At 46.7% G+C, this 27,353-nt stretch overlaps 1 protein-coding gene across 5 annotated transcripts in view; it reads left to right on the top strand.

The window, feature by feature from the left end:
- Positions 1-1,016: 1,016 nt before the first annotated feature.
- The window catches only part of LOC119163578 (phosphatase and actin regulator 2), a 147,458-nt gene continuing 121,121 nt past the window's right edge, over positions 1,017-27,353 (top strand). For 3 of the 5 annotated variants that reach the window (XM_075873273.1, XM_037415605.2, XM_037415603.2), the window contains exon 1: positions 1,017-1,168. In XM_075873273.1, the coding sequence (XP_075729388.1) occupies positions 1,051-1,168 (118 nt within the window). In that variant the 5' untranslated portion in view covers positions 1,017-1,050. Of the gene's footprint in view, positions 1,169-2,116; positions 2,260-24,584; positions 25,039-27,353 lie in introns of those variants that run through there. The other 2 variants (XM_075873271.1, XM_075873272.1) reach the window with 2 other exon arrangements.

Below are 27,353 nucleotides of genomic sequence, written 5' to 3'. Positions count from 1 at the left end.
CTTGCTGCAGGGAAACGTTAGCACGTGAAGTACTTGAGGTGTATCACATACAAAGGAAGGGGAACGATTGCGTTAGTGTCCGGTCAACTATTGTACAAGAAGGAATACCTGTTTCTAGATAGCACTGTGCGATGGCTTTTTATGTTTGTGTTTTCGTGTGTGCAATGTGATAGTAACTTGCGCTGTGCCCCCTATTTGTGCGCATTTAAAAAGCATATATATTTGGGTGATGTAAGAAAAGTAAACGAGTTGTAAGTCTGGCGCCCCATCTTGTCTCCTTCTTTTTTGCTTGCGTGTATCACTTGTACCACAAATATTTTAGTATCAACTCGCCCAACGTCACACCCTACTAAAGAAGCAACTTTCTTTTTATTCGATAAAAGGTTTCTGAGCAAGTGGTTGTGATTCTCAGTCGAGGGCTCCAACTGGCCTTTGCGGCTCGCTGTGCTTGGTCGAGCAAAACCAGCTGGCGAAAACGCACTGTTCCATAAAAAAAAATAATTTTACTGTGGCGTCAGAACACAGGATGAAGAGTAAGTTGCTTTTAAATCAGCACCACCTCTATTGTACAGATCAGTTGAACGCCTTGACTTTACAAAAGAAGCTTTAGAAAACGAGCGTGATTATTTATAGCAACAATTGAGTTCTTCAGCATTGTAACCGCATTTAAAGACACCCGCGCAAAAGATAACGCTTAGTGCTGCCATCTGTCAACTTTATTAAACGCTGCAGCATTTCACGCATTTCTCAAGCAAACAGAGAGGGCGACACAACTTTTTTTTTGTTTGGGCTGTGAGTGTTGCACAAATAACTTGACAACATAAATGATGTCAAAAACTTTGCTGTATATTGACGATGTAGTATATTTATTTCAGATTTGACACTTTGTTGTGTAAAACTTCTGAAGTAAGTTTAGTTTTTGCGCCGCCTATTGTTGCTTTAAAATTTCTTTTGATAATGTTTGCCAGCTTCATCGGTAGATGGCAGTAGTGCTCTGACGCTCACTTCGGCAGGTTCCGGAAATTTTCGCGTGGGGTTCGGGGGACTGTAATGTCTGCCACGGGCAGCGAATATTTGAAGGTGCGTGAACTTGGACACAGGCGACATCGCAGCAACTCGGACCCACAGGCGACCGCCGAAGCTTTAGCCCAACTTCGCCTTGAAGATGGTGAGCCCTCGTTTGAACAGCCATCTCGCGCTGCTTCAGCGGCGCGCTCACACTAGTTTTTCGTCGGCTTCTTAACGGACTCGTTGATGCTAGGCTTAACTAGTTTTGACAGGTGAATCGGCGACTCGGTTTGTGCATTTCCCGACCTCCGGGTAGCACACAGCTGTGGTTTTTGCGAGCTGCACGCCGCCAGGTGCACGTTCGTGCATTGTTTCGCAGCTCTAGCCCCGCAGCGGACTTGAATTGATGCTGCGGCGTCTAGTAATGTGACGCCGAGAGCGGTGTTTATGTGTGTGTGTGTGTGTGTGTGTGTGTGCGCTGGTTCGCGATGTTTACAACCTGCAGCGCTCGAGTCGCTTCTGTGTTTTTTTTTTCTGTGTTTGCACTCTGGCCCGCTCGTATGTTGGCCGTCGTGGTATGAAACCAACCCAGCGAATGAGTTGCGTTGCAGACGTGTTTGTTCAATTCCGTTCGCGACAACTTCTTGTTTAGCATCTCGGAAGCTCGGCGTCTCGAGAAGCGAGTCGTCTTGTAAGCGCGAGCACCCTAGCGTCCGGTCTTCTAACTTTGAGAGGCTGTTATCGGCGTACATCGAGGCCGGATTCGCGGGAAAAGCCTCGGGTTCTTTTTCATCTTCCTACCTCACTAGCCTGTAACACAAGTTGCACTTGTGAGTGTACGGCGGGGAGGGGGGGATCTCTCAAGATAGTGGTGCTTTTCTGAGATATGCATTGCCTCCTTATCTCTGTCATCCACGCCTCGAGATAAAAAGCTCGCGCCGCGTAATCTCGGACGGTGACGCTGGCGAAAGTTTGCCGAGTATTCGAGCGAGTGCCTCATGATTCCCCCCCCCCCCCTACCTTTCCACTACAGCGGAAAGCGAAGTAAACAAGAAAGAAAGAAAGCAAAGAAAAACATAAATCGGCAGTTGGTTGTGGGGCTACTTGCGAGTCGGACGTACGAAGTTCTGATGCCTTGGAAAAAATAAGTGATGGAGTGTACACCGAAGGTTGTGTTTCGCGGAGATGTGGAGGAACCGGTGCAAGTCCGTCGTTGCGCCAGGAGGTGCCATCTGTATTCACTGTTTTCAGGTGAGCCGATTACGTGCAGCTGGAGATTTGCAGTCGCGATTAGGGCGGATACAGCGTCCTAATGTGTCTGTAAGAATATGTGGGTTCGATTTTGTTTTTCGCAGTATGAACTGGCGTACCCTCAGCTGAATGAATCCCTCTCCCCCAATCCAACACGTGAACGTTATTTCTAATATATATATATATATATATATATATATATATATATATATATATATATATATATATATAACCTGTACAGACAGGTCCAGCGCACGATTTGTTGGCTTATTGCCAGAAGTTATCGCATGTCTTTTTTGCACCTACCTGAAAAATGTCCTTACCGTTTCATCGCTTTCGTTTGTTCGCGCGTGGTCGCTACGTCGGACGTTGGCTAAACCCTCTCCCGACTCGAATTAATTTTTTTGTTTTAACTTGTTGCGCAACCTTGGACAGACGGGCGATTTCATTATTCGTGGGCGTCTGGCCAGCTATAGGCACATACCGGAGACTTGCGTATAAACTATTACGCAAGATGTGACATTAGAATAAGAGAGAGAGTTAGGCTAGTTGGCCGGTATTCATGTCGAAATACTGGCCGTGCAAGCAGAAACGCTAAAAAAGCAGTGAAGTTGCTTTGGCTGCTCTCTTGTGTTCGTGTGTGCATTCCTGGTCTTTTAAACACGTGAGGCGTGGCATTTTCGCACTTTTTTTATTTGTTTGCCTTGTTATGTCAGTTTGTTTGGACACATTTCGTGCCTGTGCATCTCAAGATCTTGAGCACTCTACGCTAAGGCTGATGCGCTTGTGAACGTGCCTTCGTGAGTCATTTTCTGAGCTCAGTAAATTCAAACTTGTTCTTCAGCCACGCGAGTCACAATCGTGTTGAACGTTAATGTAATAATTGCTGTGCTTTTGTGGCCCTAAACAACGTGATTATGAGGGACCCCACCCCGTAATAGAAAGCTCTGGAATTTTCGACAGTGGGGTGTTCCTTAACTAGGCATTTAAATCGGTACACGGACCTTTACTATTTCGCAGCCATAAGTTCTCCCCTGTCAGCATTGCTATGCAGTGAATTCCGTTGGATTGCGTACGCACAATGTAATTTTCGTGCTTGTTATGAGCACAGCACAAGAAACGCGCAATGGAAGGAACGCACAAAGGAAACCCTTCGGTACCCTGGTCTGAAGTGTACTTTTAGCCTTGTTTTTATTTTGTTTTTTATAGGATGCCTTACTGAAATGTCCATTTTTGCATTTGCAATAGCTTTGCCGCTTGCATTCACGATCACATGGGTATATCTTGTGGGTTTATGAAAATCAAGTTTACAAAAGCTGATATCTAGGCTAATATGTACGAATTTCTATTTCAACAGTCAGCACAATAGCAATGAAACAACAAAACGACCTGGCGAGCTTTGGTCTTGTCTCTCTTGTTTCTTCTTGTGTCACTGTCTTTTGTGCTGCCTGTTCAAGCATGAAAATAGTTTAATTTGCAGTCGGTGCTTGTTCTGTATTTCTTTTTGTTAATTTTATGCAGAGGCACTCCGCGTGTCATCGTCGATTAAAGAATGCTCTTAAAGCCTCCAACCTTGCAAGTCTGTTAGATTTCAAATTTTTGTTTTGAAGCTTTCCCTGCGCGTGTCTTTTTGTGGGACGTGAAGCTTGTTGCAATGGGCTTGCATACTCTTCATTCTGGCATGGTGTCCTCACTAATCAGCTTCATTTTTTTTTTACTTCATTTCAATTTTTCTCGTTCACTTTTCATCTTGGGGGAGGGGGTGGGCATATCATCGAAGCATAAAAAAAAAAGAGAGGGATGATGAGCTTGACAGCATGCCAAAGCCTTTTGTCTGACAACTCTTGTGTACCTTTTGCATCAGCCAGGATAGTAAGATCCTAATCTCGCTATATCTGCTTTGCTGGAGAGTGAACTTTGGTTTCTTCTATCAGATCATATTTTGCCTGTGCTTTTGTTCTAGGCGAATGAGTGTTTTGCTGCGATGTGCTCAGTTTCGAGCGATCGCTGCGTCGGGTGTATGAACAGTAGTACTTTTTGGTGCAATCCGGTGTGGGCAATTGCCTGTCTTTGAAGGAATGGTTTGTAGTGAGAAGACCTGATGTCAGTTATCTGGATGCTTATTTCAAACCCGGAAGAAACTTTCCTATCTCGATGTTTGCTGGGTTGCAACTGAGACGCTGTGGTGTTTTTTCTTCGTTCCATGTTTTCTTGTGTACACTGTTATAGGACTCTTGTGCTGACTTATTGTGTCTCGTGTTTTTTTATATCAAATTATTCCGCATTGGTTATTGTATTTCACACGCTTGCAGATATTGCTTACAATAGGTGATCTTCAAGCTCCTGTCAGCTGCAGTACTTCAGAGTTCTAACACATGCATTGCTGTGCTAAACTAATTATATTCTTACACCTTCCACTCTCAATTCCTCTACTGGCAATGTTTGAAGATCAACGGATGAGAGCACCGTTTGCTGCTTTACTTCATTACGAGCATGTAACCACCCATTTATCTTAACTCTAACATTAGTCGTTAATGCTGCTAGACAGGCTGGCTGGTTGGTTGTTAGGTGTCACTAAGTCACCGATAACTGCTGAATGTATCAAGCTCGCTTATGTTCATAAGCAACACACATGCAAAATTGTTTATTTTTCAAAGAACACACCTGCCGTGCTAATGCTTTTACTATCTTGTTTTTATCTTGTGGTTCTAAGCTGTTTCACAAATTGGAACACATTGTTGTAGGTTCGTGTGCTCAGATTTGGGTGCACGTTAAAGAACCCCAGGTGGTCTAAATTTCCGGAGCCCTCCACTACGGCGTCTCTCATAATCATATAGTGGTTTTGGGACGTTAAACCCCACATATCAATCAATTGGAACACATTTTATGGTGGTCGAAAGCCTTAAAGGGGATCTTGTGCGTCTATTTTCTGCACAGTTTGCTTATAAGCTTCAATAATTGCTCCTTTCCTGCTGCTTCCTACTATTAATGTTTTTCATGAATACCAGGGCTTCTAAGCAATTCAGCGGCTGTTCTTTGTGCATAGGAGCAAACATGGTGAACTCACAAACACGTTTTGCCAAGTGTCTAAACAGGCGTTATCCTGCGGGCTATACTTAAACTTTCCGAACTGTTTTCGACCAGAAGGTTTGCAGCAACATCGTGAGACCTTCCCAGGGATGTGAAGCCACTAACACACAAAAATAGCCCATCGATGAGTGGCGGTTATATATGGCCTTAGTTTAGGCTTCCTAATTAGCCTTGACCATCTGAATGTTGTTAGCTTGTTCGGTTCCAGATTCCAACGTTGCATTCACAGCTCATTGCATAGTTATGTTCTTGCATCTTTTTGCTTACTGTGTTATCGCAGTGTATTGCTAATTTGTCTTTATGCTTTCCAGCTGCGTAAATTGTACAGGCATGCTTGTTTGTAGATACTGTAGAAGTTTGCTCTGTGTGAGCACATTGATAAAGTTTGCATTTGTTGAAGAAGGCTTGCAGCCTGACTGCGGCAAGTGGGTTCTTGTTTTTTTTATAATAAAAACTCCGTAATTAGGTTGGAAGATTTAGCAATGTCTTGCGCATCCCACAACATTCATGAAATTGAATTCTTCCACTTTTAATTTATTATTTTAGGCAATATTGTTTCTAGACTTGGTGAGCTGGTACTGTAGCATCAAAACTGGTATTCACTTTGCAATTCTGTGCAACCGGCTCGATGCAGTGTAGTCTTGGGGGACCTTGTCAACGTGTCCCAGCCGTCGGTGAGCGGGACGTCTCCTTCCAGCTTCCTCCACAATCGTGCAGGTGCAGTTGTACGCATAGGAAAAAATTGTGGCTATCTAAGTGAACAGACAGGTGCAGCAAGCCCTCATTATAAATGCGAATGAATTTCTTAGTCGGGCTATGTCAGGCATCCGGTGTTGTCCGCGCGCCGGCAGATGTTATTTCTCCGCTCTCACTCCCTCCTTCATAGCGAGAGAGAACGATGTTTTGTTTTGTTCACTTCATAGTATTCTTTAATTGTGCACGCTAGCTACTGGTGCTGGAAATGCATACCGGGTTTCTTGTGGCAGAAAAACGCCACGTGCGTGCCAGGAACAGCGCTATTAGCTGCACAATGTAAGAAAATGAAAGCATTATTTTTCTAACGCTTGGCTTTCACGTGCGAAACACCGTTATGGACGCTACGCAATACATTCGCATTTCCTCGTGATTCCCTTCGAGGATGTGGGGGTATTTTTCTGTTCCTAACATAGTTGGCATGTTTTCACAGTCGATCGTTCCAAAATCTGCGAGTTTGAGAGTTTATGGACGTTCTGTACACATCACCCATCGTACATGGCAGAAATCGGTTATGGGGGTTAAGTTCGCGAAGGGCTTCCTAATTCTTTGTAGGTATGCTTCTTTTTGATAAACTGCAAAGCTTATTTGAGGTGGGAATAATGACACGGGCCGCCAGCTCTCATTTTGTGTGCGGACTGACTCAGCTACTGAGATTAGTAATTCGCCGTGACAAAACTTTGGCGCGAGTGACATTTGCCTGAAAACTGGCACCTACTCTGAAGCAGCGAGACTCGTTTACCGCGTTCGAGAAGCTATTCTGAGCAATCGACCTTTTGACAAGTATGCCGTACCCTGAAGAGGGTGTTTTCTTTTTCCTATGTGGTTTGCAGATTCAGCAAAAAGCGAGCTTTCATGTTTTCTGATGATATGGATATTCTGACCATTTATGACTACAGAATGCAAACTCGAGCCACCACATTGTCGCTCCACAAGTCCTTGTTGAGAATGTAAACATAATTTAGACGCACTGCGCATTCTGACCAAGATTGCACCCAACTGAAGAAGCATCAGACGCTTAACATTGCTTGGTTCTGAAAATCACTCCCATGCGCTTCCTAAATTCTTCTGAACAATCTTTATAGCTCGCTCCCATATAATGGGCCGCTGATGTAGATCAACGAAAGCAATGAAGCTCACGGTTGCTCGACTGTGCTTTCTTTAATTTTTTTGCTGCTGTAACAGGTGAAAGTTAAAGGAAGGGGGGAAAAGGATGTGTGCATATATGGCGAAAAAGCAGCGTACACGTTATCATTCATCGGTATGCCTTGAGAATATTCTTTATTCCTTCTTAAAGACCGACGTTTAGTCTGAATTCTGCAGCTGCTCCCGCTCCCAGTCTTCTGAAACCCGCGCCTTACCTTACTGAGGTGGTCCTTACCAAAGGGAGGGTTCAAGGGAGCTTTGAGAATATGTTGGCTCTCTCAAGGAGCTTCTTCAGATTAGGGGCCATGAAGGGCTCTTCCCGTAAGGTCAGGAAATAGTCTTAGGTAAGGAGCGTTTCAGAGTACAGGCCTGATAGCTTACTGTACTAGAAACTGCAGTGTAACTTGAAATGGGTTATTGAGACCAGATATAAGGCTCCTGGGGGCAATATGCCAGTGGCATCTCAGTGTATGCAGTTATTGATGCATTCGGGCAGGGTATTAAGTATGCTAAATGTTGCCTCATGTAACCTAACGTGCGCATGAAAGCATTGTTAAGTAGAGGAGTGCATCGCTGCTTCGTCATGTTGGTTCCTTCACTCTTTGAAAAAAAGTTAGTAATTAGTTAGTGAACGCGCGTGTTTACTAGTTTCCGCAGTACTTTATTACCTTTTGCGGGATACTTTTAGTAGCCACCAGCTAGCACAGCTAGTAACTTTAGGCGTTACTAACCAGGAAACCTTTCTTAGTGTTTTTAACTAGGCAACTACTAAGCCACCTACGTTGCCAGAGCTGTCGTAGATGCCGCAGTACATTATGCCATAATGGTGAGATTGTTAGCAAAATTTAGGCAAGCTCTATTTTTATTGACTACCTTGGAATGCAAGTTTCATGCCACGTAATGGCACACACATAACTAGAAGGGAACACGATGATGCATAGAAAAAAACAATTATCTTATAAATTCTGTGACTGCTAACCACTACGCGGTGTGCGGTCCCAAAGCAGGGGTATATATAGTCTTCAAGCTGCTGCTACGGTAGAAATCTGGCATTTCCAAGTCTTAAAGATTTACTTGGGCTCGCTGGGCTTAACCTCCTTGGTTTTAACAAGGAACTATTGCTTTGTTTTAGCAAGGGACGGTGCACTGCTGTCCCATAGTTAAGGAAATCGTTGAACACTTTTTCTAAACACACTTGTGCATGCATGCATGTTCTCATGATCTGCTCATATAATCATGTGAGTACAAGAATCAAATGCTCACATGGACTCATATGAGCATACCATATGCTCATATGAGTCCATATGGGCATATGAGATTCACATTTGATTAATATGTGAATCTGATATGATCATATGGTCATGTGGGCAATTTTCTACAAGTATGATGCTGGTGATGAGCACTTATACCACTGTAGTTATTTGACCTAATTAAAGGTCATTAATAATTTATGAGGGCCATGTGAATTCTTTTTTTATCCTATAATTTTGTAACAGAATCATATTGCTATGGCCACGCACACGAACATTTAACAAAACAGGCGTAAACCTCTATTTGCGGGTGTTACTAACAATTTAGTAATGAACAAACCACTCGGGTCCACACTATTCATTTACCAACTATGTGGTAACTTTAACTACCTATCGACGTAGTGCTTTTACCCAGCCTTTTAGCATTTGGGCTAGTGTTTGCTACGAGCCCAACGAGGTAGTGCCTTTCACTATGGTTACCTTTACTAGCTGCATTTACTAGCTGGTTAGTGGATTCTGTGAGAAGTAACGGGCTAGTAGTTAGTGAATATACCACCAACCTTTTTTTTCAAGTGTGCAGTTGTAGTTTGCAGTTGCAGTGATATTGCCTCCCTCACTTGAAATCTTGCCGTAATTAGAGCTTCCCAGGGAATGCGCCTGATATATTTGTAGACCGACCGTTCGATGTACTTTTTTTTTGTTCCGCTCATGTTCATTATTCTTCAATCTCACCGCCATTCCATTTGAGACAATGCCGGTGGTGGTTTGCCGGTTAAATAATACTAATGGATTTTTCAAGCTTCTTCACGGCTGCTCTGTAAGCGTGCTCACATAGTCTTTTCTCAGTTATTGCTAGAAATGTGTGCTTGCCTTTTTTGCGAAGGAGACGATAATATATGTAAAGTCAATGGAATTCGTGCACAGCTGTTAATTATGATTGATTGTAGGCAGTGTTCTTAGGCGTGCATGGAGGATGTATTACGGAGGAAGTCGCTCTACGCCTCTCGCATGGAGCTGGCTTTTTCCGCGGGTGCCTGTGGTGTTTTTGGTGGGAACTAGATTGGGTCGTTATCGGCTAGCTCGACATGTGTGCTGCTCACTAAACGAGCTGCTAGCTATCCCGCGTCTATCCAACCTGGTTTGATGTAAAATAGATACCAGCAAACGAAGGGAACGAATTAGTGGCGCCGATAACTCGGCTCGAATTTCGTGCCTCTCCTCCTGCGGCCTCGCCAATTTTGTGCTGTATAGCCAAGCGCTCTGGCGTACTAATAGAGGTATCGCCTTTAGTAGTTCGCTACTACGCGCCATCCCAGGCGTCGCCCAATCGGGGAATTCGCAGACTGCATGTTTGAAACGCGTGTGGGCGATCCGTTGTCCGCGTTCGTATCTTGCTTTATGATTCGGTGCAGTGGTCGCTGGGAGTGAGGAACTGTTGTCGGGCTCGTGGCGAACGTCTCTTGCTTGATAGCCGTAGCGTTGGGTTGGCTGCCAAGGAAATTGAAGGGAACTAAGCAAAAGGTAATGCTAAATCGTTTCTGGCGCACTTAGCCCCCGATATCGCCACTGTACTTGTGGTTCTCTGTGAGCGGTGCTTTCGATTCAAGTTTCCGTAAACGTTATTCGTGGTATAGAAGAAAATCCAGAGCTCTGCTATGTCGGATGAAGAGGAACAAGTTAAGCTTGCGTGCCAGAAGTTTTTATTTATTTATTTATTTATCCATTTATTTATTTTCTCCAGTGGACCGAAACTGCTCCGACGGATTTTCCCACCGGTAGCTGCATTTAACTAGCCCTATTAACTGTCCTAATTCAACACACTTGTACATGTAGCTTTGGCCGCACTGCACGGAACTTTTGAGACCCGTAGGTTTTGCACGACAGGTAGCTGCGTCAGAGGTGCCCGGCGATTCGACAGTGTGATCTTTTTTCCTTCTTTTTTAATCGGGCTCTAAAATGAAGCACCTGCCACCGGCTCTCAAGGGACTTTCGCTGTGGTTTTAAAGCGGCTGGTCTTTTTTGGCATCGTGTTTAGGTTAATTGATTTTCTTTACGGTTTATTTGGTGGTGGTCTCTCTCTATTACTCACGCTGCTGGGGGACAGTCGTTTTTCATTGTCTCCGCAGTTCGGAGCTGGTTTGCTCCCATTAGCTGCGGTTGCGACGCTGATTGGAGCTCTTAGCTCTCCCCCTGCGCTACTGCTACGGGCGGCGACCATGGCTTGGAGGGCTAGTAATTCGCATTTACGCTGTCATTTCTCAAACCGTCGCCTCTCATACTTCGCATCTATCTATCTATCTATCTATCTATCTATCTATCTATCTATCTATCTATCTATCTATCTATCTATCTATCTATCTATCTATCTATCTATCTATCTATCTATCTATCTATATATCTATATATCTATCTATCTATCTATCTATCTATCTATCTATCTATCTGTCTGTCTGTCTGTCTGTCTGTCTGTCTGTCTGTCTGTCTGTCTGTCTGTCTGTCTTTCTTTCTTTCTTTCCCTCTTTCTTTCTCTCTCTGTCTATCTCTCTGTCTATCTCTGAAATTCCACACATTAAACTAGTATTCGTTTACCAACGTCGCGGCTGGCGGACCTGCTTGTGATCGACTTTCACCAGAGACCTGTCCCATCAGTCGGGCCGCTTTAGTGAAGGAATTGTTTTGTTTGTTATTCGAGTCATGTTCGTTTTCAAACATTACTTCGGCCGAGCAGGTGTAATCGAAATCGAAACCGGAGATATTTTGTTTCGTTAGGCAGGGGCAGCGTCTGGTAAGATCCCCGCGTAAAACCTTGACAGAACGGAACTCGTATTACTCGGAAGCATTGGCTTCGTCTCGTTTCGCAAGGCAATTTCGGAGGAAGCACTTTGTCGTTCTGTCGTGTGCTGGGATAAGCGAGCCTTATAGTAAACAGCTGTCGCGCTGTGAAAACGAAAACGAAATAGGAAGAAACGTAGTTTAAATTATAGTAAATGAAATTTCGCGTCGGTGTTGCTTCCGCGTAGGATTTCCAGTCAATATCATCCGGTGATATTGCCGTACCTATATCGATTTTTTTTTCGTGCTCCCGTATACTGCACGCTTATATTGAAGCTGTTTGCGAGCAGGATTTAGTTATTTCGTCAGCTATCGGGTTAATTTCAAGTTCCCTCAAATCTTAAGGGAAAAAAACGAATTACTTCCCCCTCCCTTCCCGGTAACCCTTTCAGATCTTCCCTTTTATGTGGGTGAAAGAAGGGGGTGTAAGGGGGGGGGTGCTGCGTGAATTCTTCAAATAAATCACGTTTGCAAGGACGGCGCGGAATTTTAAACATGGACGAAACGAAAAAGGTTTAAACGTGCAACATGTGCTTCTTCCTCCTCCCCCCCCCCTTTTTTTTTCTTCCTCTGTTCGTTTTGTCTAGCTTTAAAATTTTGTACTGTTTCTTGGCAACATGGTAGGCCGGGATTAACCCTCCCGGTTATTTCACAACTTCTGCGTCACGTGGCTGTACGAGGCTGCTGCTAAAGTAGCAGGTGTGGACGTGTGTAAAAAAAACAAAAAAAAACACGGAAGTTTGAAGGTGTCGTGAAAGATAATTAAAATTCTCGATTGCGAATTTCCCGGCCTCAGTAAGGATTACACATACCGATTCGGAAAACGACTGTCTAAAATAATTGTCTGATAATTACTATGTCATGTACAATGCTGTCGCCGCCCACGTTTGTCGCATATTCGATGTACAGCGAGAGCTCAGCCCCCTCCCCCCCCCCCCCACATATCGCGCTTTCTCACCAGAGGCCTATGAGGTATTTTTAAATGAATGAATGAATAATGAATTACCGCGATATTCGCAACCTTGACCTTGTTTACGAATTTACCGAGGGTATAGCGCCTACGCGAGTTCGGTCAGGCCTTTTCTAAAAGTCTCGCCGAAAATGAAGAAACGCCCCCCTCCCTCTCCCTCCCCGCCTTTCTCATCCTCGTCCGCTTTTGCATAACAATCGGGTTCTCGCGCTCCGTTGAAGAGTTTAGACCGTGTGTTGTCGGCCGTGAATGATGAACAGGCGGGGTTGGTGGGGCATATCTACAGTGGTGGGTCTGGCGCATCGCGTTGGGAGTGTAGAAGCACGTTTACTTTGGAGAATCCGCTTGGGCGGTGGAATGCATTCGAGATTTTTGAGCTGGAACGGCAGCCGGTTGGAGTTTGAAAAGGGGTGAATATCTTGGAGCGTCATTTTCAAAGTTATGAGGACGTGCTTGTTATTAAATTAAAGTTTCTTCAGGTATTTTACATGTCTTACATCAGTGTTTGTTTATGTCCTCTACAGTTTGCTTCATTTGTCGGACACGCATATGCTTTATTGATTTCATCGCCTGCGCAAATTTTCGCTCATTTATGTTTTCCTGTACATGTTTTGCACGTGGAAACTTATTTATGCTTAATTTCTTATTGACTCGTTACTTTACACTGAGCACTGTGTTATTTTGGTGGGTTTTGGGTTTACAGGGGGCAGGCGCTTTGCCAGGCTTTTATGCCTTTTCGCCGGTACCCTACGCAAATTGTACCTTTCTTCTTTTTTTTTGTTTTTGCCTGAAATAAACTTCAACTTCATTTGTGGCACGTCTCAGGAAAGAGTAAAACAGCAGTGCAGTTTAATGAGGAGTGGGGGTTGGGGGGGGATATAATGCAGCAGAATGCAAGACATGCAGGCTCGGAGGAGGGGCTGGGGGGTACGTACACAGAAATGATCAGTTCTAATTTTTGCTGCCCGTCTAAATAAAGTTTGTCTGTGTACAGGTGATCTCAACGTTGAAGCAAAATCAGCGTCGCAAATTGAAAGTCAGAGCCTCCTGAATGACTGAAGCGTATCAAGCGCTAGTTTTAAATGAGTACTGACATGAATGCTAACCATTTTTGGGGTTGTGGCTATAAATGAAAAAAAAAACTGGTGTCGAAAATCCCCAAAAAGAATGTCGTAGGGCTATACAGGGGTATTAATGATACGTTGAATGTATGTTTAATTCCGCGCTTTTAAAACAGTACACGACGACGAGTTGAATGTCGCGCAGAGAGACTATGACGGAGATTTCGGCAGTTAAGTTTGCATGCAGGCTGTAAAGTTCTCCAAGCAGTGAACTGTGTTCAATCCTCTCGATAATGTCCTTCGCGATCGGGCTGGCTTGCAGATGCCACGCGAGGAAAACATCAAAAGTATAGTGTTTTGTACGTGTTGTCTGGCTTCGGTGTGTGGAGAACGTTGAATAGTACACGTTATGGAAACGAAAAACGCCCCCTTTTTGGGGGTGCTTCAAAATACCGTTATTACTCATTTGATGCGTAGAGCAAAGGTGGTTCCTTGTGGGACATAAAAGGGAAATGAATGTTGGGGTGAGAGAGGGGGCGGGAGCGGCTCTGGCTCTGTGGGCGTAACGTCATAAACTAGGTGAACGCTATTAATTTGTTCACTTGTTATTTTTTTCACAGTTAGGGATAGATGTTACCGGACTGACAGGTGGCCTTCCTTGGGGAGAAGGGTAGTGAAAAGAAGGCAGGATGAGAGAATGGGTTGACAATCACATGTTTGAGGCGCTGGTACACCAGGCACCGGTAGTGCTGGGAAAACCTCTCAATGATACTTAACAATAGTAATAATGGTGAAAGTGTATTCAGGGCCTCGTGAGAAAAAAGTTCGTCTTATTTTCTTAAGACTGCTGTGTTGCATCCCCCCCCTTCCTGCCCCCTTCAAGATGTATTGATTGCCCCATCAATTTCTTTCTCATGCCAGGCGTGTTGTCTTATCGTCTACTACAGATTTCGCCAGATTTCTGCGGAGGAAGCTTTTCGTTGTCAACCTTCGACGTTGTGCGCTGCAAAACACCGAGCGTGCGATGCGGTGAGAGTCTCGGGTAGTCCGTACGTGACTTTCTGAAAAGCACCCCTCCCCCCTTTTCTCCCATTTGTTTCTTTTTTTTCCTTTGTGTTCCCGCTCATCACTGTCACTCCCACTTCCTGTCACCGGCGCTTCTCAATCCATTAAAAGAAATCGGTTTTGAGGAAAATATAAACGACGTTCGTTGGGCGGTGGTAACACGATCTCCGAACAAGTGCTTCTCTCTCGACCGCTGTTATCTTGCGATCTCGTGTGTCATCTATTCCCACGTTTTTTTTTCCGATCCCCCCCCCCCCTCCATCACACTTTCCTTAAGCTTTTAGATGAAAAGTACAAGTTGTTTTGGGCGGGGGGCTGGTAATACGATATCCGGAGGACAAGCGTTTCTCTCTCTCTCTCGATATTCGCTGTTCTCTTTCAACCTCGTGTTGTATCCTCCGTGCCAGTGTTGTTTTCTGACCCCTCCCTCTCCCCCCTCCCGCTCTCACACACCTACCTCGTTTCGACACATCCTGTCAGCAGGGGGCGGCGCCGTCATGTCGTTGTGACTCGTCGTCTCGTTTTTGCGAACGAAAACGTTTTCTTCGCGCATCAAGATGCGAGAAAACTTCCAGAGTGCGCAGAGAGAGAGCGAGAGAGAGAGAGAGAAGCGTGTCGTGCGAATATATGATGATCATCATCTCCCGGCGTTTTCGCATTCATTTTCTCACTGATTTATTCGTTTCATGCTCGTATCATGCAACGTCTTTTCACGCCGTATTGATGCCGGAACATTTTTCGCTGCTCGAGCATCCGGGACACGTCTTTGTCGATTTCGAATTGAGCGTGTAAAGATCCCGCGTCTTTTATTGTTTGTTTGTTTGCGTTTTTCATCTCTACTGCCTTCAGAGGTTGCAACATGACCGAATCTTTTGAAAACGCGTTTGCTGCATAACTGCAAACTTGCTTCTGACGAAAGAGGGCGTCTTCCAAGATTTATCTTTATCTGTTTCTGCATTTGCGTTTTCCCCCTTTTTTTTCTCCTTTTCTCCTGTTTTTTTTTATTTACGCGAGGGTGTATTCGAGCTTGCGAACGCGTTGTGTTGTGTAAGTTCAGGACACGTCATGCGTGGTCGAATTTTTTTAAGTTTAATTTTTCTTCTCTCGTTTGCACGCGGAGACGAGCCTTGCGTAGCGAACTGTAAAGTTTGTGGTGCTTACATGGGAAGAAAACTGGTTAAGATCGTCTTCCCTTCCACTCAAGCTCACTCGTTAGATTAAGGCAACTCGATTATAGCTCGCGATTCAACTAGGTCGATTGACTTGATTCGGGCAGCGTTTGAGGTCGGTGCAGGGGCCCTGCAATGTTTTTTTTTTCTTTTTCGGTCGTGTTCACCAGCGCGGGTGTGGAGGGAAGGGGGGAGGGAGGTATCGAATACCGAGAGGAACGCATAAAGAACTGAAAGGATTGATGCGGGACAACACAAGTTCAAATGCCAATGAATTGCAATGTCTTCAAGTGTCACAACCTGCGCCCGTCTCTTTGCTGAGATGTACTTAAAAAAAAAAACTGCTTAGAAATCGGCATTCCAACTTGGCGTAACGGTTTCCTTGCGTCGTGCAGTAGCACTACAAGTGACGAAAAGCGAGGTGCCCAATTTGTGTCGCAGAGCCTCTCGTAAAGGGGTGTAGTGGCACCAATTTCGGAAGCTGGGTTTACTCATTCACATACATCTCCTGTATACAGGGGAAGCCCTGAGCAAGAGTGAAGCTCAATAAATGAGGAAACGTTGCGATATCGTGCGCAAACGTGTGACGGGAAGCTCGTGCCGTATCGCAACGTTTGTGTTCTGTGTATAGGAACCTAAACTATCCAACGCACTGTTGTAATAAATTTTTTTCAGGATGCAGTCACGCTTACCAGCGTGGTTTCTAGGCGGTAGAGGACTTGATTTTTCTTTGTCCGACACGGTGGATCAGTGGCCGTGCGCTGTTTGGTTGCTAGCTGACCCTAAGGTCGCGGGTTCGTTCATTGCCGGGGTGGTGTAATTTCGCTGGAGGCGAATTGGTATAGTGTACCGCGTGAGGCCAGTGCACGTTAAAGAACACCGGATTGTCTAAATTTTGGAGCTCTCCAACTCGGCGTCTTTCATTACCACATCGTGGTTTTTGGAACGTGCAACCTGAGGTATTATTGAGGATTCTGTCTTTCATTCGACGGAACAAAACCTGAGAGAGAGAGAGAGAGAGAAAGAGAGAGAGAGAGAAGTAAACGTTTATTTTGAAACCGTGCCCCGAGCAATGCCCGGTGTCACCCCGAGATGGGAGTGCTCCTTAGTCCAGGAACCCTCTGGCTTCTACTGCCCTCTTGGCCCTGGCGACGAGTTGTTGTGGCTCTTCCAGGTCCTCGAGGGCGAGCTTCGCCTTCCACGTTTCGGTTAGGTCTTCGTTCGTTCGTCCGTCCTGCTTCGTTATCAGTCGTGTGTTGTTGCAGATTACGTCTGGCAATACACTGGCATGAAAGAAGCAAAACCTGAACATTTTTTTTTCGCGTCAGTATACCCTTTCGAGTGAGTCATCGAAATCGGCCCTTACAACACTGGGCAAAGATTGCGGTGGCGTCGCGAAAGTCGCCACGGTCGTTGTACACAGTCACACTGGTGAAAGAGCTGCTCGTTTTTATTGACGAGAACGCCAAGGACTGCGGGTGGAGCGAACAAGATGGGTGTCCGGGACGTCTCAGGCGAATACCTCTTCTCACTTCCGGTTTGGCGTCTGTGTGTACAGAAGTGCAGAAGTACGGGGGTGCATCGTTCGGTTATTGCATACGCATGGTAGTCGAGTTTTCTTTGCGTTTTTTTTTTTCAAACCTGTTAACGTTACGTGTTTTTTTCTCAATCTCGCTACTGCGTTGTTGTGTAAACATTTGCGTTCGATAGCGGGGGCGCGCTTCCCTTGGGGGAGGTTGCCGTGGAGTGTCGTCATTGGCGGCTTTCGTGCGTAACACGCCCCTCCCCCCCCTCCCCCGCAGATGGCCAGAAAAAAAGATAAAGAATAAAGTTCCGCTTCCGGAATTGCGGTCGTCTCTTCGCGGCAGGGCCGCTGACTCAGACGCCGGTCGGCGGCTTCCACTCAGGCTTCCGTCCACTGTGTGATGTATTTATTGCCGCCCTGTCTCTTGTCTGTATACGCGCCGAGCGGATAACCGTGGAATATTCTGTTTGTGCGCGCCCCGCCGCGGTGGTCTAGTGGCTAAGGCACTCGGCTGCTGACCCGCATGGCGCGGGTTTGAATCCCGGCTGCGGCGGCTGCATTTCCGATGGAGGCGGAAATGTTGTAGGCCCATGTGCTCAGATTTGGGTGCACTTTAAAGAACCCCAGGTGGTCTAAATTTCCGGAGCCCTCCACTACGGCGTCTCTCATAATCATATAGTGGTTTTGGGACGTTAAACCCCACATATCAATCAATCAATCTGTTTGTGCGCGTTCTTGCTTTCCGACCGCGTGACGCGCATGGGGAAACGTGCTTTCGTGACGTGTCGCCAACGTGATTGACGTGCAGATATCGTGGATTGCTCCGCGTGACACCTAGCTGTTCAACGAAAACTGAAAAAGCTTGTTGCGGTGATTGCAAAAAAAAAAAAAGGCAGTGGCTTAGCTCAGCTATGCCAGGATATACGTAGCGTTAGCAAAGGTTCAGCTGGTTATTCTTAGCTTTCCAGATGTAATGCTTACAGCTGTTCCAATGACACACACACACACGGTATACGTATTATGTGGCACATGTTATATTTATTTTGCCGGGCAACTGCCTCGGGATCCGATGAGTTAGGCTTCTCCGCTCTACTGCACCGTTGAGCAGCATTTGCACCCTCCTTCTCCATGGCTATACCACTGTGGCAAACGCCAGTCAGAGGAGGCGCTATCAAGCGGTCCAGCGCAGTGTCAGATGGCGACTGCACGGGGAAGGCGCGCGCGTCGGCGTCCATATGTCTACCAAGGCTATGACGGCACTCCTCTGGAAAGCGCACACCGGCGGCGGCGGCGAGTCGCGCGCGGCCGCGGCCGAGTGCGAGGGAGGTGCCGGCTCCGGTGCGTGACGTCACTGATCGTCTGCGCAGCGCATCGAATTGCGCGCACACCGGCGGCGAACCGCGTGCGGCGGCGGCGGAGCATCATTGCGCATGCGCAGACCAGTGCCACGCGAAATTGGCTCAGCGAGGCCAGTGTAGCTAACGCTACAAAAAAACAACAACAACAAAAACAGTCAAATCTTTAAACGCATTCATCATCATCATCATCAGCCTGACTACGTCCACTGCAGGACAAAGGCCTCTCCCATGTTCCGCCAGTTAACCCGATCTTGTGCTTGCTGCTGCCAATTTATACCCGCAAACTTCTCAATCTCACCTGCCCACCTAACCTTCTGTCTCCCCCTAACCCGCTTCCCTTCTCTGGGAACCCAGTCAGTTACCCTCAATGACCAGCGGTTATCCTGTCTACGCGCTACATGTCCGGCCCACGTCCATTTCCTCTTCTTTATTTCAACTATGATATCCTTAACCCCCGTTTGTCCCCTAATCCACTCTGCTCTCTTCTTGTCTCTTAAGGTTACACCTACCATTTTTCTTTCCATTGCTCGCTGCGTCGTCCTCAATTTAAGCTGAACCCTCTTTGTAAGTCTCCAGGTTTCTGCTCTGTAGCTAAGTACTGGCAAGATACAGCTGTTATATATCTTCCTCTTGAGGGATAGTGGCAATCTACCTGTCATAATTTGAGAGTGCTTGCCGGATGTGCTCCACCCCATTCTTATTCTTCTAGTTACTTCAATCTCGTGGTTAGGCTCTGCGGTTATTACCTGCCCTAAGTAGACATAGTCTTTTACAACTTCAAGTGCACTATTACCTATCTCGAAGCGCTGCTCCTTTCCGAGGTTGTTGTACATTACTTTCGTTTTCTGCAGATTAATTTTAAGACCCACCTTTCTGCTCTCCTTGTCTAACTCCGTAATCATGAGTTGCAATTCGTCCCTGAGTTACTCAGCAATGCAATGTCATCGGCGAAGCGCAGGTTACTAAGGTACTCTCCATTAACTCTTATCCCTAACTGTTCCCATTCTAGGCTTCTGAAAACCTCCTGTAAGCACGCGGTAAATAGCATTGGGGAGATTGTGTCCCCCTGCCTTACACCCTTCTTGATTGGTATTCTGTTGTTTTCTTTATGAAGCACTATAGTAGCAGTTGATCCCCTGTAGATTTCTTCCAGGATGTTTATATATACTTCATCGACGCCCTGATTCCGCAGTGTCCGCATGACGGCTGATATTTCTACTGAATCAAACGCCTTCTCGTAATCTATGAAGGCTAAGTATAGTGGTTGGTTATATTCTGAGCATTTCTCTATTACCTGATTGATAGTATGAATGTGGTCAGTTGTTGAGTAGCCTGGTCGAAATCCTGCTTGTTCTTTTGGGTGATTGAATTCTAATGTTTTCTTTACTCTGTTAGCATTTAGCTTTGTAAATAGCTTGTATATTACAGAGAGCAAGCTGATCGGCCTTGTCATCTCCTTTCTTATGTATTAAGATGATGTTGGCGTTCTTCCAAGACTCTGGTACTCTTCCCGTCAGGAGACACCTCGTAAACAGGGTAACTAGTTTTTCTAACACAATCTGTCCTCCATCTTTCAGCAGATCTGATGTTACCTGATCCTCACCAGCAGCTTTGCCTCTTTGCATGCTCTCCAAAGCTTTTCTGACTTCTATCATTACTGGTGGGGTGTCATCTGGGTTACTACTAGTTCTTATAGTATTAAGGTCGTGGTTGTCTCGGCTACTGTACAGATCTCTGTAAAACTCCTCCGCTATTTTAACTATCCTATCCATATTGGTAGTTATTTTGCCTTCTTTGTCCCTTAGTGCATACATTCGACTTTTGCTTATCCCAAGTTTCCTGTTCACTGCTTTGACGCTTCCTCCGTTTTTTTAGAGCGTGTTCAATTCTCTCCGTGTTATACCTTCTTACATCGCATACCTTACGCCTATTAATCAACTTCGAAAGCTCTGCCAGTTCTATTTTGTCTGTTGTACTTGAGACTTTCATGATTTGACGCTTCTTAATTAGGTTCTTCGTTTCCTGGGAAAGCTTGCCAGTGTCGTGTCTAACTACCCTGCCTCCAACTTCCACTGCACACTCCGTAATGATACTCGTCAGATTATCATTCATTGTATCTATGCTAAGGTTGGTTTCCTCAATAAGAGCCTAGTACCTGTTCTGCAGCGACACTCTGAATTCCTGTACTTTCCCTCTCAGTGCTAGCTCATTGATTGGCTTTTTGCGTATCAGTTTCTGTCGTTCCTTCTTCAAGTCTAGGCGAATTCGAGACCGTACCATTCTATGGTCACTGCATCGTACCTTGCCAACCACTTCCACATACTGCACGATTCCTGGGTGTGCACTCATTATAAAGTCTATTTCGTTCTTATTTTCGCCATTAGGGCTCCTCCATGTCCACTTGCGGTTTTCTCGTTTTCGGTAGAAGGTATTAAACGCATTGTGATATAACAATTCATTCAAGTGGTGACATTTCCCTAGTGTGACAAATTCTATGGGAATCGCTGCTCGAGGTGTCGCTGATCTCCTGCCGCTTTAGTGAAAACTGATTCTCGAACTTAACCTACTTTGGCTAGTGCCAGTTTTTTTTTTTAATTTCTTCCTCATGTACTGTGCAATGTCGGTGCACGTCAAAGTGCACCAGATGGCCGAAATTTCCGGGGCCCTCAACTGCGGCGTCCGTCATAATCACATAGCTGTTTAGGCATGTTAAACCCAGAATATTTTTTTTTTTCATTTATTCTATGAACCCCCCTAGCCTGACGAGTTTTCGTCGAACTACGTGAGCTGAATTTGTAATACCTGTTACAGTTATGCGTCTAAAATTATCAATAAATATCTAAGGGTTAGCGTATAACTAAAAGGAACTTGCGTGCCTCACTCGGAGTCTTATAAGCGGGTGAATAATTAAACTACTAACTAGCCTAACAATTTGTAATGAGTAAAATGAAAAAAAAAATCCTGACATTAGCAACTCTGTCCTCATTTTTTTCGTGGTGCTGAACTTTGGTTGGTTTGCTATTTTTTGTTCCTTTACTGGTCATTTCAGTATCACTGTACTGCGCATTAATTATTAATTTCCGCTGCACTTATAGTTTAGGATTTGGTAGCGTAGCATCTGTCGTCGATAACGGGTAATAACGTCATGTGTACGTTATTTTTGTCGAGTGCCGTGTGCACACAGGCATTACTAAACAGTGTCCGCCCCCCCCCCCTTCCCGCTCCATCTACCTTTAGGTCTCCCTCTCCCAAACTGACACGTGTGGGAGAGGGAGACCTAAATTGCCGTTTGTCCTTTTGCGGGGTTGTACAGCCACAAGGGGTAGTTGCTCATGAAATTGATGGTCGTTTTAATCGAATGCCTTCGGTAAACCGCGTGTCATGTATGACAGTCCTGTAGGTAATGTTATTATCATTGTCAACACGGTCGCAGTATGCCGTGCACTACAAGTCATTGTTCTGATAGAGCAAGTGAGGCTTGGTCGCGTTGACTTTCACTCCTCGTGTGTTTCTGAAGTAAAAAAAAAGATAATATTGTTCATTGTTCCCTGCCTCAGGTTCTATGTCGTCAGTGGACGTGAACACGTGCGTCTGTGTTCGATTGTGATCGTGACTTGGTTTTGACTTTTCCAATATTCGACAATGGCGTGGTGCACTGAAGAAAAAAAAATACAAGGTGCCGGCACGATTTTTCATGGTAGTTAACTTTTTTTCTCTCTCTCTCTTCTTTTGTCCGTGCTCTTAGCGCTACGGTTCGTGCGCCGCGATGCCTCTGCCACCACCATCTATACATATCTATTTTTTTTTCTTCTTCGGTTTTGCCTCTTTGAAATGAAGAGGTCAGGGTCGCTTCGAAATTGTACGTGAACAGTGTGATACGTGCGGGGGAAGGGGGGGGGGGGCGCTTTAGTATGAGCGTCGCCGTGTTGTTGCCAGTTTTTGTAAACTGTGCAGCGAGCAGCCCTGATCGGGCGTATTACCCAAATGGCCTGCTTTCTTTCTTTGTTTTTTTTCAACCGTCGCTTTTCGAGCGGATACGTGTGTGTTACTAAATAACAAATCCTGGTTTTGGCGTAGCTTCCTATTTTTTTATGTCTTGTTTCTCTAAATAAATGTCACTCGGTGTTTGCCACAGTGTCCGCACTGGCATGCGCTGTATTCTACAGTCGGTCTCCAAAGTTTAGAGACCACCGAGTTCCCCAGCAATTTGTGAGACTGTATTTGGTCGAAATGTGAAGTACTTGATGGGGTTTTTTTAAAAAACAGGGCGGAGCCGTTAAACTTTTGACGTTGACGTGTGCACCAACGGTTCGAGATCGGCAGATGTGACGTAGTTGGTTAAAGCAACACATCAACTGGTGAGGTCGGTGGTTCAAGTCCCATTGCAGTTATCGAACCCAACGGTTCACGAGGTGCATTGATTCTACAAGTTGAAAGCGCTCTGAGAAAACAAAGCAAGATGACAAATTTAGGCTTGAATGAACGCATTGTTGCTGCTGCCTACATCATTCCACATTTAGCCCGTGCTAGCCAACATCAGCAAACACTGGTAGTGCAAGTAAATCGAGTACAGTTGGAACACCTCTACATTGAAATGGTCCGTACGAGGAATGAATCCTTACGTCCCAATTGTAATGAGCGATAGAGTGTGCGACCTTGATAACGAACTGGTCATTACAACGAAATCGTTTGAGAATCTGCTTGCACTTCGTCGTAAACGCGTTTTACTGTTATTAATCGTCCTACATTGTAATACAATGCGTGTGGAACATATGCTCGTGAAAAAAAATATATTTTCGATATGACTGGTATCTAAATGTGGAGGCTGATCACGTAGCAGCTCTGAATCGTCTTTTGAACCGACTAAGCACGTATGTTAGTCGGAACAGGGTGGTATGTTAGTTGGAACGGTCGAAATGTGCTCTCGGAAATTGGCGTTCCACTTTCCGGCGGCCTTTTCAAAGCGGATTTTTTTTTTTCGCTGATTGCGTCCTGAATGCCAAATGTTTTTCTCAAGTCAGTACGAAGCTCCTTGCTGCCCAAGACGGCCGTTTCCTGGGTGCTTTAATTCGCGCCGTGCAGCCTTCGCTTCCCGTCGCTAGATGGCGTAACGGGCGGCGGTAGCGCCAGTTTCGGTTCTTTTCTTTCTTTTCCTTTCCTGCTTACCGTCTGGCTCGCTCCAGCTTCTTACAAAGGTGTAGGGATGTTTTGTTGTCACTTTTTTGTTATTTTTCTGTTCACGTGGTTTCTCTCTCTCTCTCTCTGTATTTCTACTGCACGGATGTCGACATGCCTCTCAGCCTCTTCTGCCTTGATCGTCTGGCCACGCTGGGTGCGCGCGCGCGCGCGCTCCTGTCGTCGTCTGCTCGCTCGTTGCGCTGTTGTCGTCTGCTGCTCGCCGAGTAGCGTGGTTCGGTCTCGTTTCGGCGATCTGACGCCGCGCCGGTGTTTTGCCTTGCGGCGCCGCCTGCGTTCGTGACGCTGTCGTTAGAGGCCGACGACTACGCCGAATTGTGTCTGTGTTGCGCGGCGTTTTTTTTTTTTCCCGAGGGGTGCGAATCGCCCCGCGAATCACGGCCAAGCCTACTATTCTTGCACGTTTCTTGAAAAAAAGAACGGAAGGGTGCCACCGTCAAGGTTGCGCAGCAGTGGGATCGAGGCGGATGAGAGAACAGTGACCGCCAACGAGACCTTGAGAAAGAAAAAGGAAGCAGGACATAATCTCGAGCATCATCGTCTTCAAGAGTGCGCATTGTGTGCTGGTGTGACTAGCTGGCGTTGCCACGTTTGTGCGCCGGTTTGATTGCGTGGTCCGTCTGCTGGAACGGGAGTGGTCGTCTGCTGGCGCCGTAAGTGTGTCGGCCTGTCTGTGTGACGCGACATGCACATGCGTCGGAGTGGAACGCTACAGCGGAGCGTGCGCGGTAGCTAAGCCTATCACCGAAGCCGCCGCGCGCTATCGCTATAGTGTGAACGCTGCGCATGTGTCTCATTGCCTCCGTCCCTCGCCGCTGGGTGCCACTTCGTCTGGATCGTAGCGGTTTGCAGTCTGCCACTTCGTCTGGATCGTAGCGGTTTGCCGTCTGCTCGCCCCGTCTCTGAGTCGGCTGTCTCAGTCGTCTGCTGCTACGCGTTGGTGTGCGCGCGATAGCTACGCCTTTCGTCGAAGTCGTGCGCGCGTTGACGCGGTAGTGTGAACGCCGCCGCGACGGAAGCGTGCGCTTGCTCCCACGGTTCTTTCACTCCGTTATCGGTATCTCAGATGCCCTCCGGATTTCCGCTGCTTCTTCCTGGTCGACCGTTCCAGTTACCGTCTGTGTCACGAGTGTCGTGTGCCCGCGGTGAGTGATAGAGCGGTGCGATTTCGCGTAGTCCTCCTTTTGTTGTTCGTCATTGCCGAGTGCTAAGAGGTAAAGGAGGGAGCCCCGCAAGCGGCCCTTCCTTGCGCCCGGTCGTTGACATTTCGAAACTCGTGTTCAAGAACTCCTCGTCCATGACTTGCATGCTGGTGGAACTGCCGCCACCCGGAAGACCTGAACTGCCAGCGTTTGTGAACAACGGCAAGTGTCGTTTTTTTTTTCTTCCCATGTACCTAGTGTACCGTAGTCACGGAAGGGAGCGCAACATCATTTTTCGTTTAAATATAGTGATCGCTTTGATCGATTGCTCGTGGTAAGCGCGTCATGTTGAAAACATGGCTGCTAAGGTTAATGTTGGCTTTGATGTAACGGTTCGTGTCAGAATCGCGCCGACATGACGCAAACTGTCGTATCTGTAAACCTAAGTATGTGCGTTATATTTATCCCTAAATATGCGCGTTCCCCTACTTCGGCATTTCTGATGTACTAGTGGGTGAGCTTGTGACAATAACCCACAAATAAGCACTGCAATCGATGGATCAGTTCAGCTGTGACAGATCGGCGGTTCACTTGGGGAACTTCAGCGGTTCGTGTTCAGTAGCGTCCGCATGATAGGCCGTATCGCAGTCCACTTGTGTACGTGCAGCTTCTGTGTCGTGTGTTCGTGTCGATAAGTGAACCTAATGTACAATATGGCGGGGATGACGTCAGCGACTACCGTCCTTGTCGGTATCTCTCCCATCACTGTGACGTTATGGAGATGATAACAGCACCAAAATAGCGTAATTTATACCTTACGAGGCATGCGTAACCAAATAGTTCAACGTAGCGAACTCTCGGGTTATAACTTGGTGTTTACGCGCTCATGGCGTATTCGACATTGATGCGGGCAAATGTAATCGTACGTGCCAAAACCACGATGTAATTGTTGGGGACGCCGGTGGCGTGGCGCTCCGCGAATTTCGACCGCTCGGATTTCTTTCAACGTGCACCCGAATCTTCAGTATACAAGCACCTCTGTCATTTCGCCTCCATTTAAATGTAGTCGCACTGGCCGGGATTCGATCTCGCCACCTTCGGGTCGGCAGTCGACGGAGCACCGTATACCCACCAGGTAACCGCGGCTCGGCTGGCGATGCGACCATAGTATTTTTATGCTGTACTCAGTATCGTCCACCGCAGTTGTGGTGCGGTCAGTGCTTGAAGGCCAAACCCCATAAGCGCGACAATGTACGCGACGTGAATCGCCTTCGCGCTTATGCCTAGTTCACACTGAAACATCCGCTTTCTACAGCGACCGAAATTCCCCTGCCGCCGAAACACAGCGTCGTTCGCACTGGACACGCCCCGCGCCGCCGAATATGCCATCTACCACGGGGCGAACGCGGGATGGATGCGCTGTCACCCGGTTGTTGTCGCGGCTCGCAAACGCTACTACGCTATCCGGTGGTGTATACTTCGACGATTCTCGTACGCAAGAAAAGACAGTACTGCTTACTTTACTGGCAAGTGGCTGTCTTGTAATGCACGAAGAGCAGAAAAACCACCGACGCTAGCGGCGTTGGTGGGTTCGTTTTGCTCTGCAAGACCACAACAAGCTCGGTCACGCCAACAGCAAGCTCGGTCACCTCTTTCACGGAATACGGAGGCGAAGTAGGCACAGAGTAGGGTAAACTCCCGTTGGTTTTAACATTCAGTTACGTGCACTGCGGCATAGCAAACGAGTAGGGCTTGGCCGCCATTTTTCAAAATTCATTGACTAGCGCTCCTATTGGTCCGCGGTGACCGATTCGGCGGCAGACGCCGCAAAAATCGGTCCGAGAGCGATCGGCGCGGAGAGGGCCCTTTCGGCGGATCTCGCCGCCGCCGAACCGGATTCGGAGCACTTTCGGCGGCCGGAACGCTCAGTGTGAACGCGGCCTTACGGTCGCTTTCGCGGGCAAACCTCATTCATGCGACGGCTTCGGCGAGCCAACCCTTGTACGTAGATTGAGCCCCGCACGCATGTAAATAAAATCCCAGGTTGTCGGGAGTTTCTGAAATCCCCCACTATACGCGGCGTCCCTCGTGGCAAAATCGTGGTTTCGAGTCGTTAAACCAAACTAATATTATGATGCAATGCCGTCTGTGGCGTTACGCGAAGTGCGCGTGACATGGTTGGCCTGCCTTCGTGATTTGAATTTAAGCGGATCGTGCAACCTACCCGTTGTTACTGTTTGTTGCTTGTCGTAACGTGTCGCGTATACCTATGCGACTAACAGTAGGGAGTTTTAGAATACCGTTTGCAATCGCTGCGGGCGTAGCGGGTGCCGTATGAGGTTTAGAATAGCGTTTGCCCTGCTTTTGCAAACCGCAACGCACGATCGCAGCGACACCGTATAGCCTCGAAATTAGCGCTTGCGTTCCGCGAACGCGAATGCTGACTCGCGTTACGACGCATGCGCAGTGGCGGCGACCACACCGCTAGGGCTCGCGGTGCGCTATTCTAGAACTCCCTAATAGCGCTTACACTGCGC

The sequence above is a fragment of the Rhipicephalus microplus genome, chromosome 9 (genome assembly GCF_043290135.1).
Source record: "Rhipicephalus microplus isolate Deutch F79 chromosome 9, USDA_Rmic, whole genome shotgun sequence".
Lineage (NCBI taxonomy): Eukaryota > Metazoa > Arthropoda > Arachnida > Ixodida > Ixodidae > Rhipicephalus > Rhipicephalus microplus.
The sequence above is the reverse complement of the archived record's forward strand: the minus strand, read 5'-3'. Positions and strand labels throughout refer to the sequence as shown.